Raw genomic sequence first — 12,972 nt, 5'->3', positions numbered from 1 at the left:
ACAAAAAATAATTGAATATCAATTATTTTTTGTGAAATTACTCCACTAGTTTGTTATAATTATTAATACAAAGATTGGTATTAATAATTAAAGGACTGGTAGCTGTAAAGGTACTAACTGGGTGATAAATCTGTAATAGATTTCTCATAGATGGCGCTACGACTAAAAAGTCGTTGAAAGACCAAGTACAAAGACACGACGCAAGCACATAGAAGAATTCGTGAGGTCCGTTGGTTCGTTCCGTGGCTTAGTTGGTATAGCGTCTGGTACGGTAAGCAAGAAGACGTCGGTTCGAATCCGACCGGATCGAAGGAATTTTTTCTGAGTGGCTTTAATTTTGTTAGTAAAAAAAAACAAATTCTGAAATAAAGTAAACTCAATATCTTTATGCTCATACTATCGGAATACTTACTTCCGTGTGGGAAGAATTTGGCATAAATGTCTTTGAATGAATCTTCTTGGACCACGCCCTCGGGACACTCCTGAAACAAAGAAAAATGCTTATCAGTTCACAGTTACAAATAACAATAGATTCATATGTGTTAGTAAATATAGAGGTGTGAACTTATTCTACGGTTAGTAAAGATTGAAATTAGTACCTTCAATAAGGCCACGTTGGCTGTTATAAATATTTTTCATCACACGTATGGTGCGTCGACGAGCACGCGCTCGTAAACGGCGTCAAGACATACAGGCAAAATCAACCGTAATATTCTAAATTATGCCCACTTTTTCATTACATTATAGCCCTACAGATTTTTTAACGTCAAGATTAAGCAAAAAGTTTTTATGCTCGAAAAATCTGAAAGTGTATTTGGCACAAACTTTAAGTATATCTAAAAACTAAACATTCGAAATTGAACTATATTTTACTAAATTTATTTTGTTTATTCAAATAACGTAGTATTTTTAGAATTTGAAAATTATTTATATGTAAATTATTTATATGTAATACGTTGTGGCTGCATGCGGTTTAGTAGAATAATGGCCAATTGCATGCTTATGTGCGTTTTATAATATTTTAGTTTGAGTTGTATTATCTATGGAAGAATAGCTGGCAGTCTGTTAAAAAAAACAAAAACCTGCCATTCCCAAAAACCGTAAATGTTGTGTTGTGAAGCGATTTATTCATACAAGAAATAAAGATTACAACAATACCAAGTGACGGGACGAACAAGTCGTGCGCCTGATGGTAAGCGACACGCCTGTCCATAACAGTTGCATTGCCACTGCGCCCGTCACCCTAAGACATAAGTTGACAAGTACCATATGCGCTTTCACCAGCAATCATCCCATCATATAAGAAACTGAAACTATTAGCATTAATAAAAAATAGTCAATTTTATTTATTGTGTATGAAAAATATTTTACGAAATTTTCTTTTTCCGCTGTCCCGATTTTTTTCGTGAATGAAATCATCCTTACATAAAACCAAGTTGATACGCACTAAAAAAAATTTGCTCCATTTAATTCATTTTGAAGGACATATGACAGTTTCCTTGTATCTTCTATGATTTCCCCATACTGTTCCATTTAAACACTCTGTATAGATTTTCAGTTATAGGGCATTGTTCAGACCGCCGAGTGGGCGTTAATGGAGTTGCGGGCCACAAAGGACACTCACAATGACGATAAAAGATGTCTTGCAACCCGAGAGTAATTGTTACAAAAAATAATCACTTTACGGCCTTAAGTTTGCAGATAAAAAACGCTGTACTGTAGTTACTATAGTTAAGTATAATTACGACGACATCTACGAGCTGTTACACACGGAGACTTTTAGCAGCGCTGCAGTCGCGCGACTGCGCTTGTAAGGAGGCAGTTGAGAGTTTGCAGAATCGCAGAAGTCGCCGTGTGTAACCACTCTAAAGTCACTCGCAGCCATGTAGTGCACATTCAAAAATACGAAATAAATATTTATTATAGATATATATTATTTCTTTTGTTTTGAGCTTTACGTGATGTATTTGGAGTAATTGTTAAAATTTTGTTGCATTGCTGTCGATTTTATGCTTTTTTGTTGAATTTTTGTTCGGTTGTTGTTGATGTTTTAAATTGTTGTGTAGTGTTTTAGTAACTTAATAACATAATAAATAAACCCTTTTTATTTCGTTTATTATTTATTCTTATTGTATATAGTATCAAGAGACGGGACGAACAAGTCGTGCGCCTAATGGTAAACTACACGCCTGTGCATAACAGTTGCAGTATCCCTGAGCTTTAAATCTCAAAGATCTGCGGCGCACTGCCACGCCCTTACCATTCAGAACTTCTCTACTGCTACTAAACTATATTAAACTGTAATTCTAAATCGATACTCTCTTCGTTATAAACTATCTAAATAAGATATGTAAATCGATTTTTCATTCGATTTTACATCATTACATCTAAAATAAAAATCAAAATCAAAATAATCTTTATTTCATAACATTATTACACTTGAAATAGTCATATTGGTTAAACTCTACCGCTCATTCGTAAAGCAGATTCCCTTGAGCAGAATGAGCAAGTAACTCTAGGGGTTGCTCTTTGTAAATAACACTTGTATTCAACATTTACAATATATATTTTTTTGTTTTCAAACGTCAGAGATCGTGACTACCTCCTATGGGTGCAGAAGTCGTATAATAACCTTTATAAACTTTTTGTTTCACTATAGTTTTAAACATCGTGAATGGCAAATTTTATATATCTACCGGAATCTTGTTATAGAAGCGTATACATTGCCACTTAAATGAATTTGTGACTTTGTGAAGACGACTATCAACAACAGCTAGTTTATTTTTATTACATACATACATATACTTCACGCCTTTTTCCCGTCGGGGTCAGCAGAGACAACAGTCTTCCACTTGCTACGGTCCTGACACACATATTTCGCCTCATCAACACGCAACAATGCTTCCATACACGCTCGTCGGTTAAGAGTACTCTTGGCCTGGCCCTTCTTTAGGGTGGCCTCAATTTGGTCATGGTAAGTTCGCCTTGCCATGGTAAGTCGGCCCATATCAACTTGCTCGCTCACACTCGCCTTATAAATCTGTTTCGTCAATCTTCTTTCATTCATTCTCTCTACATGTCCGAACCATCTTAGCATCCCTTTCTCTATCTTTTTCTCTATTTCTCTATCTTCTTCCACGCCACAACGCTCTCTTATCACACTGTTCCGTAATTTATCCATCCGAGTTACTCCAGCCAGACTCCTCAAAGCTCTACTCATTTCTACTGCATTAATTCTACTTTCGTGCTTCTTCTGCCAAACCCAACATTCACTACCAACCATACATAAGTGTAGGAACCAGCTCCCCCCATGTACAACCAATCGTGCCTTTTTAGACACTTTCTGGCTGCTCATGAAGGCATGCAAGGCACCATTCACCTGATTCCCTGCGCTCAGTCTGCTTTCAATGTCTCTTTCATATTTTCTGTCACACGTAAACATAGTACCCAAATTCATAAACCTTTTCCTCATATTAATGTTATGTCCGTCATTTTTAATCCTCGTATTAATGTTACGTCACCCGTCACTATTTTTAACCGACTTCAGAAAAAGGAGGATGTTCTCAATTTGACTGTATGTTTTTTTTTTGTATGTATGTTACGCAATAACTCCGGTATTTGTGAACCGATTTTTTGATGATTCTTTTTTTTTTTTGGAAAGAGTACCGAGAAGTAAGAGACCTCCGTAGTGGTGCCATTTTTGAAGAAAATCATCCACCTCTAAGGGTGTTCACGCATGAATATTCATTTTTATAAATAGCGCCTAAATTTTGTTATAAGGAGCAATTATTTTAATGGTTGGTTTTGCTATTTCCCAATTCAAGGCGTTTTTCTCTCTTAATATACTTTGAGTAGTGAGAATCGATTTTTGTTATCTCCTGTGTCAAGTCCCGTATAGTAGCGAACTAGGGGATGAATCCGGGTTTGCGCACTTTCCGGTAACCGATTTCAATAAAACTTGGTAATTATATGTAATTCCACGTACTTTTGAGGTCAATTTTTTAGTACTTTGTACTGAGATTATTCATAAATAAATTACTATTCCTCTTAAAATAAATGTCTAGAAATTACAAATCTCAAACGTCACTGTACCCATGCTATGTGAAATGGACTATGTAATGGTTTGACCTACCTGCCGCCTCTCAAACAGAGGCCGTGGCGTTGAAACCACCCTGATGAAACCTGGACTATGAAGAAGGTTCACAACCCTCGGAAAGTGTGTAAAGTCTCCGGACTGTGGCCTAAGCCCTCGACCGAGAGGAGACCCAGCAGTGGGACTTATTAAATGGGTTGATGATGATGATCAAAAGTACAGACTCAGTTTTCGATTTCATTAATAGTAGGTTCATACCATTGACTTACAAATAAATGGACGACGGGTCTAATACAAAAACCACGAAAAAAATGTCCCAAGTCAACCTATTCGAAATTTAAATTGTAATGTCATCGCAGTATCGCGCTGTCAGTAGAACAAATTAAGACTAAAGCGGAGTTTGGCGCTCTGTATACGATTTTAGCGCCTTACAAGTGCGGACACTTTTTAGCGCGGACCCGACGTCCATATAATTGTATGTCAATGGTTCATATCCTTAATAGTCGATACTACGTCAAGTCGAATTCATATTTTTCCCGTACTTACAACACTGTTCAGTTTGCTTGGATCGAGCGCCCGGAACACTGGGTTTATTTCAGAATTTTTTTACGAAAGAAATTAATACCATTTCAAACATAAAATCGTATCATTATACGTGTTCTATTTAGTTCCGTTGATATAAATAAAAATCATATATCGCACAGCTATTACAATAGTGTTGTAACTCAAAATATGTGAAATTTCATATTATGTCATTAGTGAATGTAAAATTTGATTCTTTACACGTCAAAAAAACCGTCGTTAGAATATTGTAAGAAACGATCAAAAGATATCTCTTAACTCAAAATGAGACACTTTATGTGAGCTATTTCTGGGCAAAGTAATTCTTATTCTAAAACTTGAAATTATTTTTTCCATTTTATTTTTAAATATATTTGAGAAATTGTTTAAGGGTCGTATTCTAGAACTCTATTCAATGCTCAAGTCAGGATTGCACTGGCAACACAAGCACTGGAAATACGACCCTAATGGCAGGGACTTGAGTACGATATCAAGTGCTTTAAACCATACTCAAATCCTAACTTGAGCATTGAGTAGAGTTCTAGAATACGACTCTAAGTGTCATTAATTTTTAATCGCTAATTTTTAATTATTTTTTTGCAGGTAGTGAGTAATTCGTTTTTCGTCCTTTTTTGAGTTAATACACTATTGTATTAACAGTGCGATATGTAAAGTACTGTAACTGGGGCGTAGCTTAGGATGCGTAGCGAGAGGCACTTTTATGAACTTAAAGTGGAATAATCTTCAAAATATGGTTTATTGTATTCTTTCACATAGTTTCGGCGTTGGGTTACAATTCAATAATGTCAAGATGCTCCATTCTTTTCTTACTTCCTTTTTTATAACACATTCTAATTACAAAACTATTCATTCAGCCAGTGATTCTACTCATAGAGTAGAGCCTAGACTACATCCCTCTTCCTCACAGCTGAAGGGGTGAATATCCCTAGCTGGTGCTCTACCTATGATAGGCAACTTACATCAGTGATCAGCCTTTACTACAGGCTAGCCACACACTGCTCGGAAGCTATTACTATTGAGTACAGAGGTTTTCTTGTAAAAATTCGAGTTAACTTTGTCTTTTTTCTGTCGTGAAAATTTTTCAAAATCGTGTTTTCACGCCCTATAGTAATCAGTGTATAATAATTATCCTCAACTTTACTACATATTTTTTCCAAAGTGATTCACTCAACACTTTCACTGTCATACGGAAGCAACCAAAGCCAAACTTTAGTAACAGTAGAGCTTCTTGTGAAAGATTTCGTCCAGGGAAGTACTGCCTTACCTATTTCTGCCGCCAAGCAGTAATGTCAGCATTACTGTGTTCCGGTTTTGAATGATAAGGGTGCTAGTGAAATTACAGGCACATGGAACTTGTCAACTTATGTCTCAGGGTGCAGTGGTAGTTGCGATTTAAAGCTCTGAGTGGCACTGCAAATGTTATGGACAGGCGTGTAGCTTACCGTCAGGCGCACGACTTGTTCGTCCCGTCACTTGATATTGTAATAATCTCAGTACAGAGTAGTAAAAAAACCGACCTCAAAAGTACGTGGATTTACGTCTATTTGCTAAGTTTTATTGAAATATCCCCTAGTTCGCTACTATACAGGACTTGACACTGGAGATAATAAAAATAGGTTCTCACTACGACACTACACAAAGTATATTGAGAGAAAAACGCCTTGAATTGGAGAAATAGCAAAATCAACCATTAAAGTAATTGCTCCTAAATTGAAGTTAGGCGCTATTTATAAAAATGAATCTTCATGCGTGAACAGCCACCCTTCGAGGTGGATGATTTTCTTCAAAATGAAATGGGACCACTATGGAAGTACCCCTTTTCCAACAAAAAAAGAATCATGAAAATCGGTTCACAAATACCGGAGTTATCGCGTAACATACATACAAAAAAAAAGAACAGACAGTTGAATTGAAAACCTCCTCCTTTTTTGAAATCGGTTAAAAAAAGCCATTTGAAATTGTATAGACTCTTCAATTACATGCGAAATAATAAGTTCACTGCGTATTCTTAAATATGACTTCTACTTTTTGGTACACCTTGTATAACAGATTAAGTAGTTTGATTATTCAGCCTATGGCGCGGTGAGCTAATATCAAGGTCTCAATAAAACACAGTCGCAAACATAAGTGTACACAACTGATGTTTTCAATCTCGGTAATACGAAGATTTGCGATTTACGTCACTATCGGAGACGTGTGGGGTCAAAATGACCGGCGCTACGTACCTAAGGGCTCTTACACATAAACACGATAAGACGTCGCGTCGTGCTACGAGGCGGCATCGTTTCACGATGCGACGTCGTATCGTGGAAATCTACGACGAGCAACGTAAAAATTCATGACACGACTCACGGCTCGACGTCGTATCGTAGAAACTCACGGTGAGCTCCTCAGTGCCGCATTCATTTGTTATTCAATATTCAAAGATGACTTTGTATTCTTCTAATGTTTTGTCCCATATGACAGGGCGCTCCTCGACTAAGGTTATCTGTCATCAACTCGGCAACAATAAATTATTTCGTGGCACAAACAACTAGAGCTTATAATTGTAACTTTTTTATAATGTAACACCACGTACAAGAAATATTAATAACCTCTTCTTGCCGCTAGATGGCGTTGGGATCAAAATAGAACGCGCTATAGAAGTGTTAACTTACCATGTAAGCTGTTATAGGAAATTGCTTTGTATCGGATCATAGGGCCTATGAGTGACATTCCAGTAGTTCCACCGGGTGGGACGGTGAGCTAACATCGAGGAAGAGCGCGATTACGTCTCCTATATCGATCATACAACTACGTCAATAAAAGCCGTTGCGCATTTGGAGATTCAAGCGTCTTTCTTTCTTCACCCTTCCTCGCTTCGATCCCCTTGCAATAAACAAAAACCGACCTCAAAAATTCGTGGAATTACATCCATTTGCCAAGTTTTATTTAAATTGGTTACCGGAAAGTGCGCGAAACCGGATTCATCCCCTAGTTTGCCACCCTTAAATGTGGAATATTTTCTTCAAATTTAGATGGGCCCAATACTGATGTACCCTCTTTCCAACAAAAAAGAATCACCGAAATCACTTCACAAATACCGAAATAATCGCATAAGATACACACAAAAAAATACATTCGTTTTAAGAACCTCCTCTTTTGTTAACTCAGTTAAAAAATACGGTAATTAACATTAATAACTAACAGCAATAACTGAGGCCAGTCGGTCTAAAATCTTAAAGTTTAAAATCTTTTTATTAGACAATAAGTATATATTGCTTGATTGCTACAATAAAAGCTTAATAACTAAAAACGAGTTTTGTGTTTTTTTATCGTCCGTGATACATGTAATAATTTTCATCACATTGGCGAGGAAATAAATACAATGTTTATTTCTGGTATTAATAAATATGGTTCACAACACAACAATTGTGGATTTGATGTTTTTTTTATCAACTGATCGCCAGTTAGCTATTTTCCATAGATAAATACAACTCGAACTAAAATCTTGTAAAAAGCATACACGTATACAGCCATGATGCAACGTAAAAAAAAGCAAATTTTTATACAGAAAATAATTAAAATCTAATAAAAGAAATTTTGCATAATTATTTAAGTAGTATAAGTACCTGAATAGTAATTAAATTTCTGTTTAGATAATATTTTAAGCGAATGTTTTAATTTTGAACTTAAGTAACCTCCTTGCTTGAACTTAAACCTGACCCATGTACGAAAGTATGTCGTACAACAAATTAAAAAAACTCCTTACCACACTTACTTACATGGGTGTAATATGGGTGTAATGGAAAGAAACAATGCCCGAGGATTGTATTTGGGGCAATATAGTCAAGTTACCCACCATGCAATCATACTAGTTATAAGCAAGTGTGATAAAAATAAATAAATATACTTACATTATGTGGCTGAAATTATGACCGTCTCTTTCCCTACGTCGTGACCGCCTACGACGTAGCCAATAGTATTCAGCTACGTCGTAGCCATAAGTGCCCGATAATATTTAATATTGCAAACCAAAGCAAAGACTTCTTCTGTGTATCTGCATGGTAAGTGAAAAAAAATGTCTTAAATGGTATAATTGACATGCCTGTCCACAGCAGTTGGCAACAAAAAAGAAAATATGCCACGCGACAAAGTGGTAAAACTAACAAAAAAGGTCCCGATATTAAGGACAGATGGCACGTTTCACAAAAAATAATTTGTATCCGAGTTATCAGTACGTATTTACTACATTTTCTTTTGTTATGACATTCAAACTTCATGCTTTTTGATTATCCCATTATATAAAATAATTTCCTCTGAATTTTCGTCACGCCACAAACCGTAGTACCATTCAGCGTCTATTAGTTAATAATAGCTGTTTAAGGCTTCAGTAGTTTATTTTGATATAATAATTATTCATATTTTATTCAATTTATGTAAAACATAACCTCCGAAACTTCAAACTGGAATATAATTAATTCCAGACTTCCCGGAATATTAAACCAGAAACCAAATTCGTTCAGGAAATTAAACTCTATGTTTTCACATATTTTTCACGAACAGACGCGTACAAATTATGTCAACAAAAAATTATATGGGACTTCGCGATTGATCTTGCGTGGAAAAAAATGGAATTTCGTTTAATACCTCATTAAAACAAAATTCTTCTCGACTGTACTCGGCTTTGCGGCACGCAAAATGGCGTGATCAACAAATATTTTGGTAACAAAACCGGAATATTATGATTGTACTTACTATGTAGACCTTTTTCACAGCTACGTGTCCTCGATGCGCCAAAGCATTACGTATTAATTTAGATTAAAGTACATTTTTCATAATCGGGTTGGAGTCTTCACATGATTTCCAGGGCCCGTTCTTCGACGTACAAGCTCATGAAGTTTTCTTCAACCGTTATAATAATAATAACAATAGTGGTAACCTATCACAAAGTCGAAAATTTTTTTATCCAAAATAACGTTTGTTCGAATTTTCGTTACACCGAAAACCGAATTATAACGAAACAGTTGTTCTTTCAGGATATGTTGAATGTTTATCGCAAAGACACGACTAGGTTCGGTTAGATTAAGTTAGGTTTAAAAGAAAAAACATTTTCCTCTCAAAATTACTTTCGAGGTTATGAAATTTCGAGCTAACGTTATTTCTGGAAAATGTCGTTTCGGAATACTGATAAGTAACCAGCAATAGTAACAGGTGCATCATGGGCTGAATATCAAACTATTTATCCTAGTGGAAACTTTATGATACCAAGTAGCGACCAAGTCGTGGGCCTGGCAGTAAGCGACACCCCTGTCCATGACAGTTGAAGTGCTATTTAGAGCTTTAAATCAGAAAGATCTGAGTGGCACTGCTACTGCACCCGTCACCTTGAGACATAAGTTGTAAAGTCCCATGGGCCTGTAATTGCACCAGCACCCTGAAAAGCTTGTAAATCTTGATGAGCCGTGACCAGGATCATGGCAATAAAATAAGAAAACTTCACCACGGAAATTGATTTCAAGTTGATGGTAAAGAGAAAAAAGAGACTGTAACAAAAACATAGAATAGAATAGAATAGAAATCGTTTATTACTACGCCACAACAAAAATATGCACAGTAATAAAATGAAGATAAAAAAAGATGAAGCTAAATTAAAACAAAAAATTAAAATACAAATAACAGAAAAAAATGGAATAAAAATAAAATCATACACAACATCGAGTATATAACCAGAAATAGAGACGAAATAAGGGCCATATATTCCTGGTAACACATTAGCGATACAGCTCTTATCAATATCAACTCTCGTTTGCACTGAAATATGGACAGGCCAACTACTGACCTGTGTGTACGTCTCCGTATATTCCAAAAAATATTCTATATTTATTGTAATAAAGATAATATCTCTAACAATGCCGTGCTGTTCTATTCTGTTGTGTGGGAAAAACAGCAAAACATCTAATTACAAAACAAACGGAATCACATTTCATCGTTAATTAAATATTAAATATGTAATTTTCGTCCATTATAGCAAAGCTCAAGTTAACTGGTCGATTTGAAGTGAAACAGCTGACGACACCCATTGACGACACTCGTCAATTGTTTCGAACTCAGGCTAGCCAATCGGAGCGCAGTTATCACAGTAATGATACGGCAGAATAATTTTCAAACAAATTAAATGACATTTCGTCTTTATTTCTGGTTATATACTCGATGTACACAACAACAAAGCAAACATTAAATATTCAACACAATTAGATTGAATGTCATGTGTTCGGCTGTGGCGTATGTAACAGGATCTCACTCAGCTATTGTCACCACCGAGAAAAGGCTGTGACGCTGATTTTCAGTGGGCCCTAAAACCGAATTAGTACCGGACGTGTGTCGCGAATATACGAGTAAACTTAAATAAATTACATAAATATTTCTATAATGTAGTGTGTTATGTTCAGTTATATGTATAGAATACTTAAATAATGATTTTGATACATATATACAGTGGTAAGTGTATGCAATGTGGTGTCCAACATTTACAACATAAAATGAGAAAACACGCACAATACTACAAAACATTCCCTAACTTAATTTCATACGGATATGCGGATGAATATGAAGTAGACACTTACCCCAAAAGGGCCGAGTTGTACAGAATTACAGATCGGTATTAAAATTGGCGCATGATTAGTAGTAACTATCACTGAAATTATATAAATCTGGTAAAGGGCTCAAAATTAGACGGAACTGAAATTTTAACAGCACTCAGAACGAAACAAAATCAGAATGGCGAGGCAAAGAAATTATTAAAGAACGATTCAAAAATTATAAACAATTGGGCAGGAAGCGGAGAAAAGGCGATAAAAATAATAACAATAATCTCACACTCAACATAGCCCCGCACTAGGGAAACCCTGTGTCGCGGACGCCATGGACACACACATAGACAGCCACAAATTACACCCAAACTCACGAGAGGAATAAATGTAGGCCATACAAATATTTCTTCCGGCCCGGGAATCGAACCTGTAGTCCGGCATGGTAACCGTTCGGCCACGAAGGCAGTTAAAAAGGTGGGATGACGATGTAAGGAGGTCACATCGCTTCCTTTGCCTCGCCATTCTGATTTTGTGTCGTTTCATCGTCACTCCCTGCTCGATCGCGGCAGCGTACAGTGCTCTTAAAATTTCAATTGCCTCTTATTATGATTCCTATACCAGTTTTAATACCGATTTGTAACAGTTACTACTAATCATATGCCAATTTTAATAGCAATCTGTAATACCGTATAACTCGGCCCTTTTGGGGTAAGTGTCTGTATGTTGATGTTAATCGGTAGTAAGGGAGTGTTTTATACTGTTGTACCCATTGACTTACAAATAAATGGACGACGGGTCTAATACAAAAACCACGAAAAAAATGTCTCAAGTCAACCTATTTAAACTTAGTGACTTGTAAAGGAATATGAAAAAGCTAAAACGTTGAATTTAAATTGTAATGTCATCGCAGTACTGTCTAATTTTGCTTGCTTCGCTGTCAGTCGGACAGACGAAGACTAAAGCGTGAATGACGCTCTGTATACGATTTTAACGCCCTATAAGTTCGGACACTTTTTAGCGCGGACCCGACGTCTATATAATTGTAAGTCAATGGTTGTACCTGTATTTATATACCTTTTCTTGTCTTGTTACAGCTTTCTTATTTACCATAAATTTCTGTGGACCTGAGGTTTTCTTATTTTGGTGCTGAGGAAGGTCCTCACGTCTCATTGGGGTTTATGACCTTTTCAAACTCTTTCACAATGAACTGTACAGGTACTTTTTTTAAAAAGCACTGTCACGTATTTCTGCCTATAATTGCGTTTCGGTTTTGGAGGGTGCTGCTGGAATTAGAGGCGCATAGGGCTTTTCAACTCATGTCTCAGGCAGTGGCGATATTCCAGCTATGGACAGTCGTGTCGCTTACCACCAGGCGCACGACTTGTACGTACCGTCATTTGGTATCATAATCATTCTAAAGTTTTTGTTAAAAAACCTGACCTCAATAGTTTGTGGAATTACATCTATTTGCTAAGTTTTGATTTCAATAAAACCGGAAAGTGCACGAAACCGGATTCAGCCCCTAGTTTGCCACCCTTAGAGGTGGAATATTTTCTTCAAATTTAAATGAGACCAATACTAAGTTACCCTCTTTCCAACAAAAAAAGAATCATCGAAATGGGTTCATGACAGCCGGATTAATCACGTAACATATCTTACCTATTTTTGCCGCCAAGAGGTAATGTTAAGGGTGCTGGTGAAATTACAGGCACGTGGGACTTGTTA

At 36.4% G+C, this 12,972-nt stretch overlaps 1 protein-coding gene across 1 annotated transcript in view; it reads right to left on the bottom strand.

The window, feature by feature from the left end:
- Window positions 1-12,972, bottom strand: part of LOC113240543 (Kv channel-interacting protein 1-like) — an 83,574-nt gene that overhangs the window by 21,394 nt on the left and 49,208 nt on the right. Inside the window, exons 2-3 of the mRNA XM_026477879.1 lie at window positions 3,281-3,425; window positions 413-482 (exon numbers count right to left, since the gene is read on the bottom strand). Of these exons, the coding sequence (XP_026333664.1) occupies window positions 413-482; window positions 3,281-3,425 (215 nt within the window). The remainder of the gene's footprint in view (window positions 1-412; window positions 483-3,280; window positions 3,426-12,972) is intronic.

The sequence above is a fragment of the Hyposmocoma kahamanoa genome, unplaced genomic scaffold (genome assembly GCF_003589595.1).
Source record: "Hyposmocoma kahamanoa isolate Upper Pololo Valley unplaced genomic scaffold, ASM358959v1 148, whole genome shotgun sequence".
NCBI classification, from domain to species: Eukaryota; Metazoa; Arthropoda; class Insecta; order Lepidoptera; family Cosmopterigidae; genus Hyposmocoma; species Hyposmocoma kahamanoa.
This window is presented reverse-complemented; position numbering and strand designations above follow the sequence as displayed.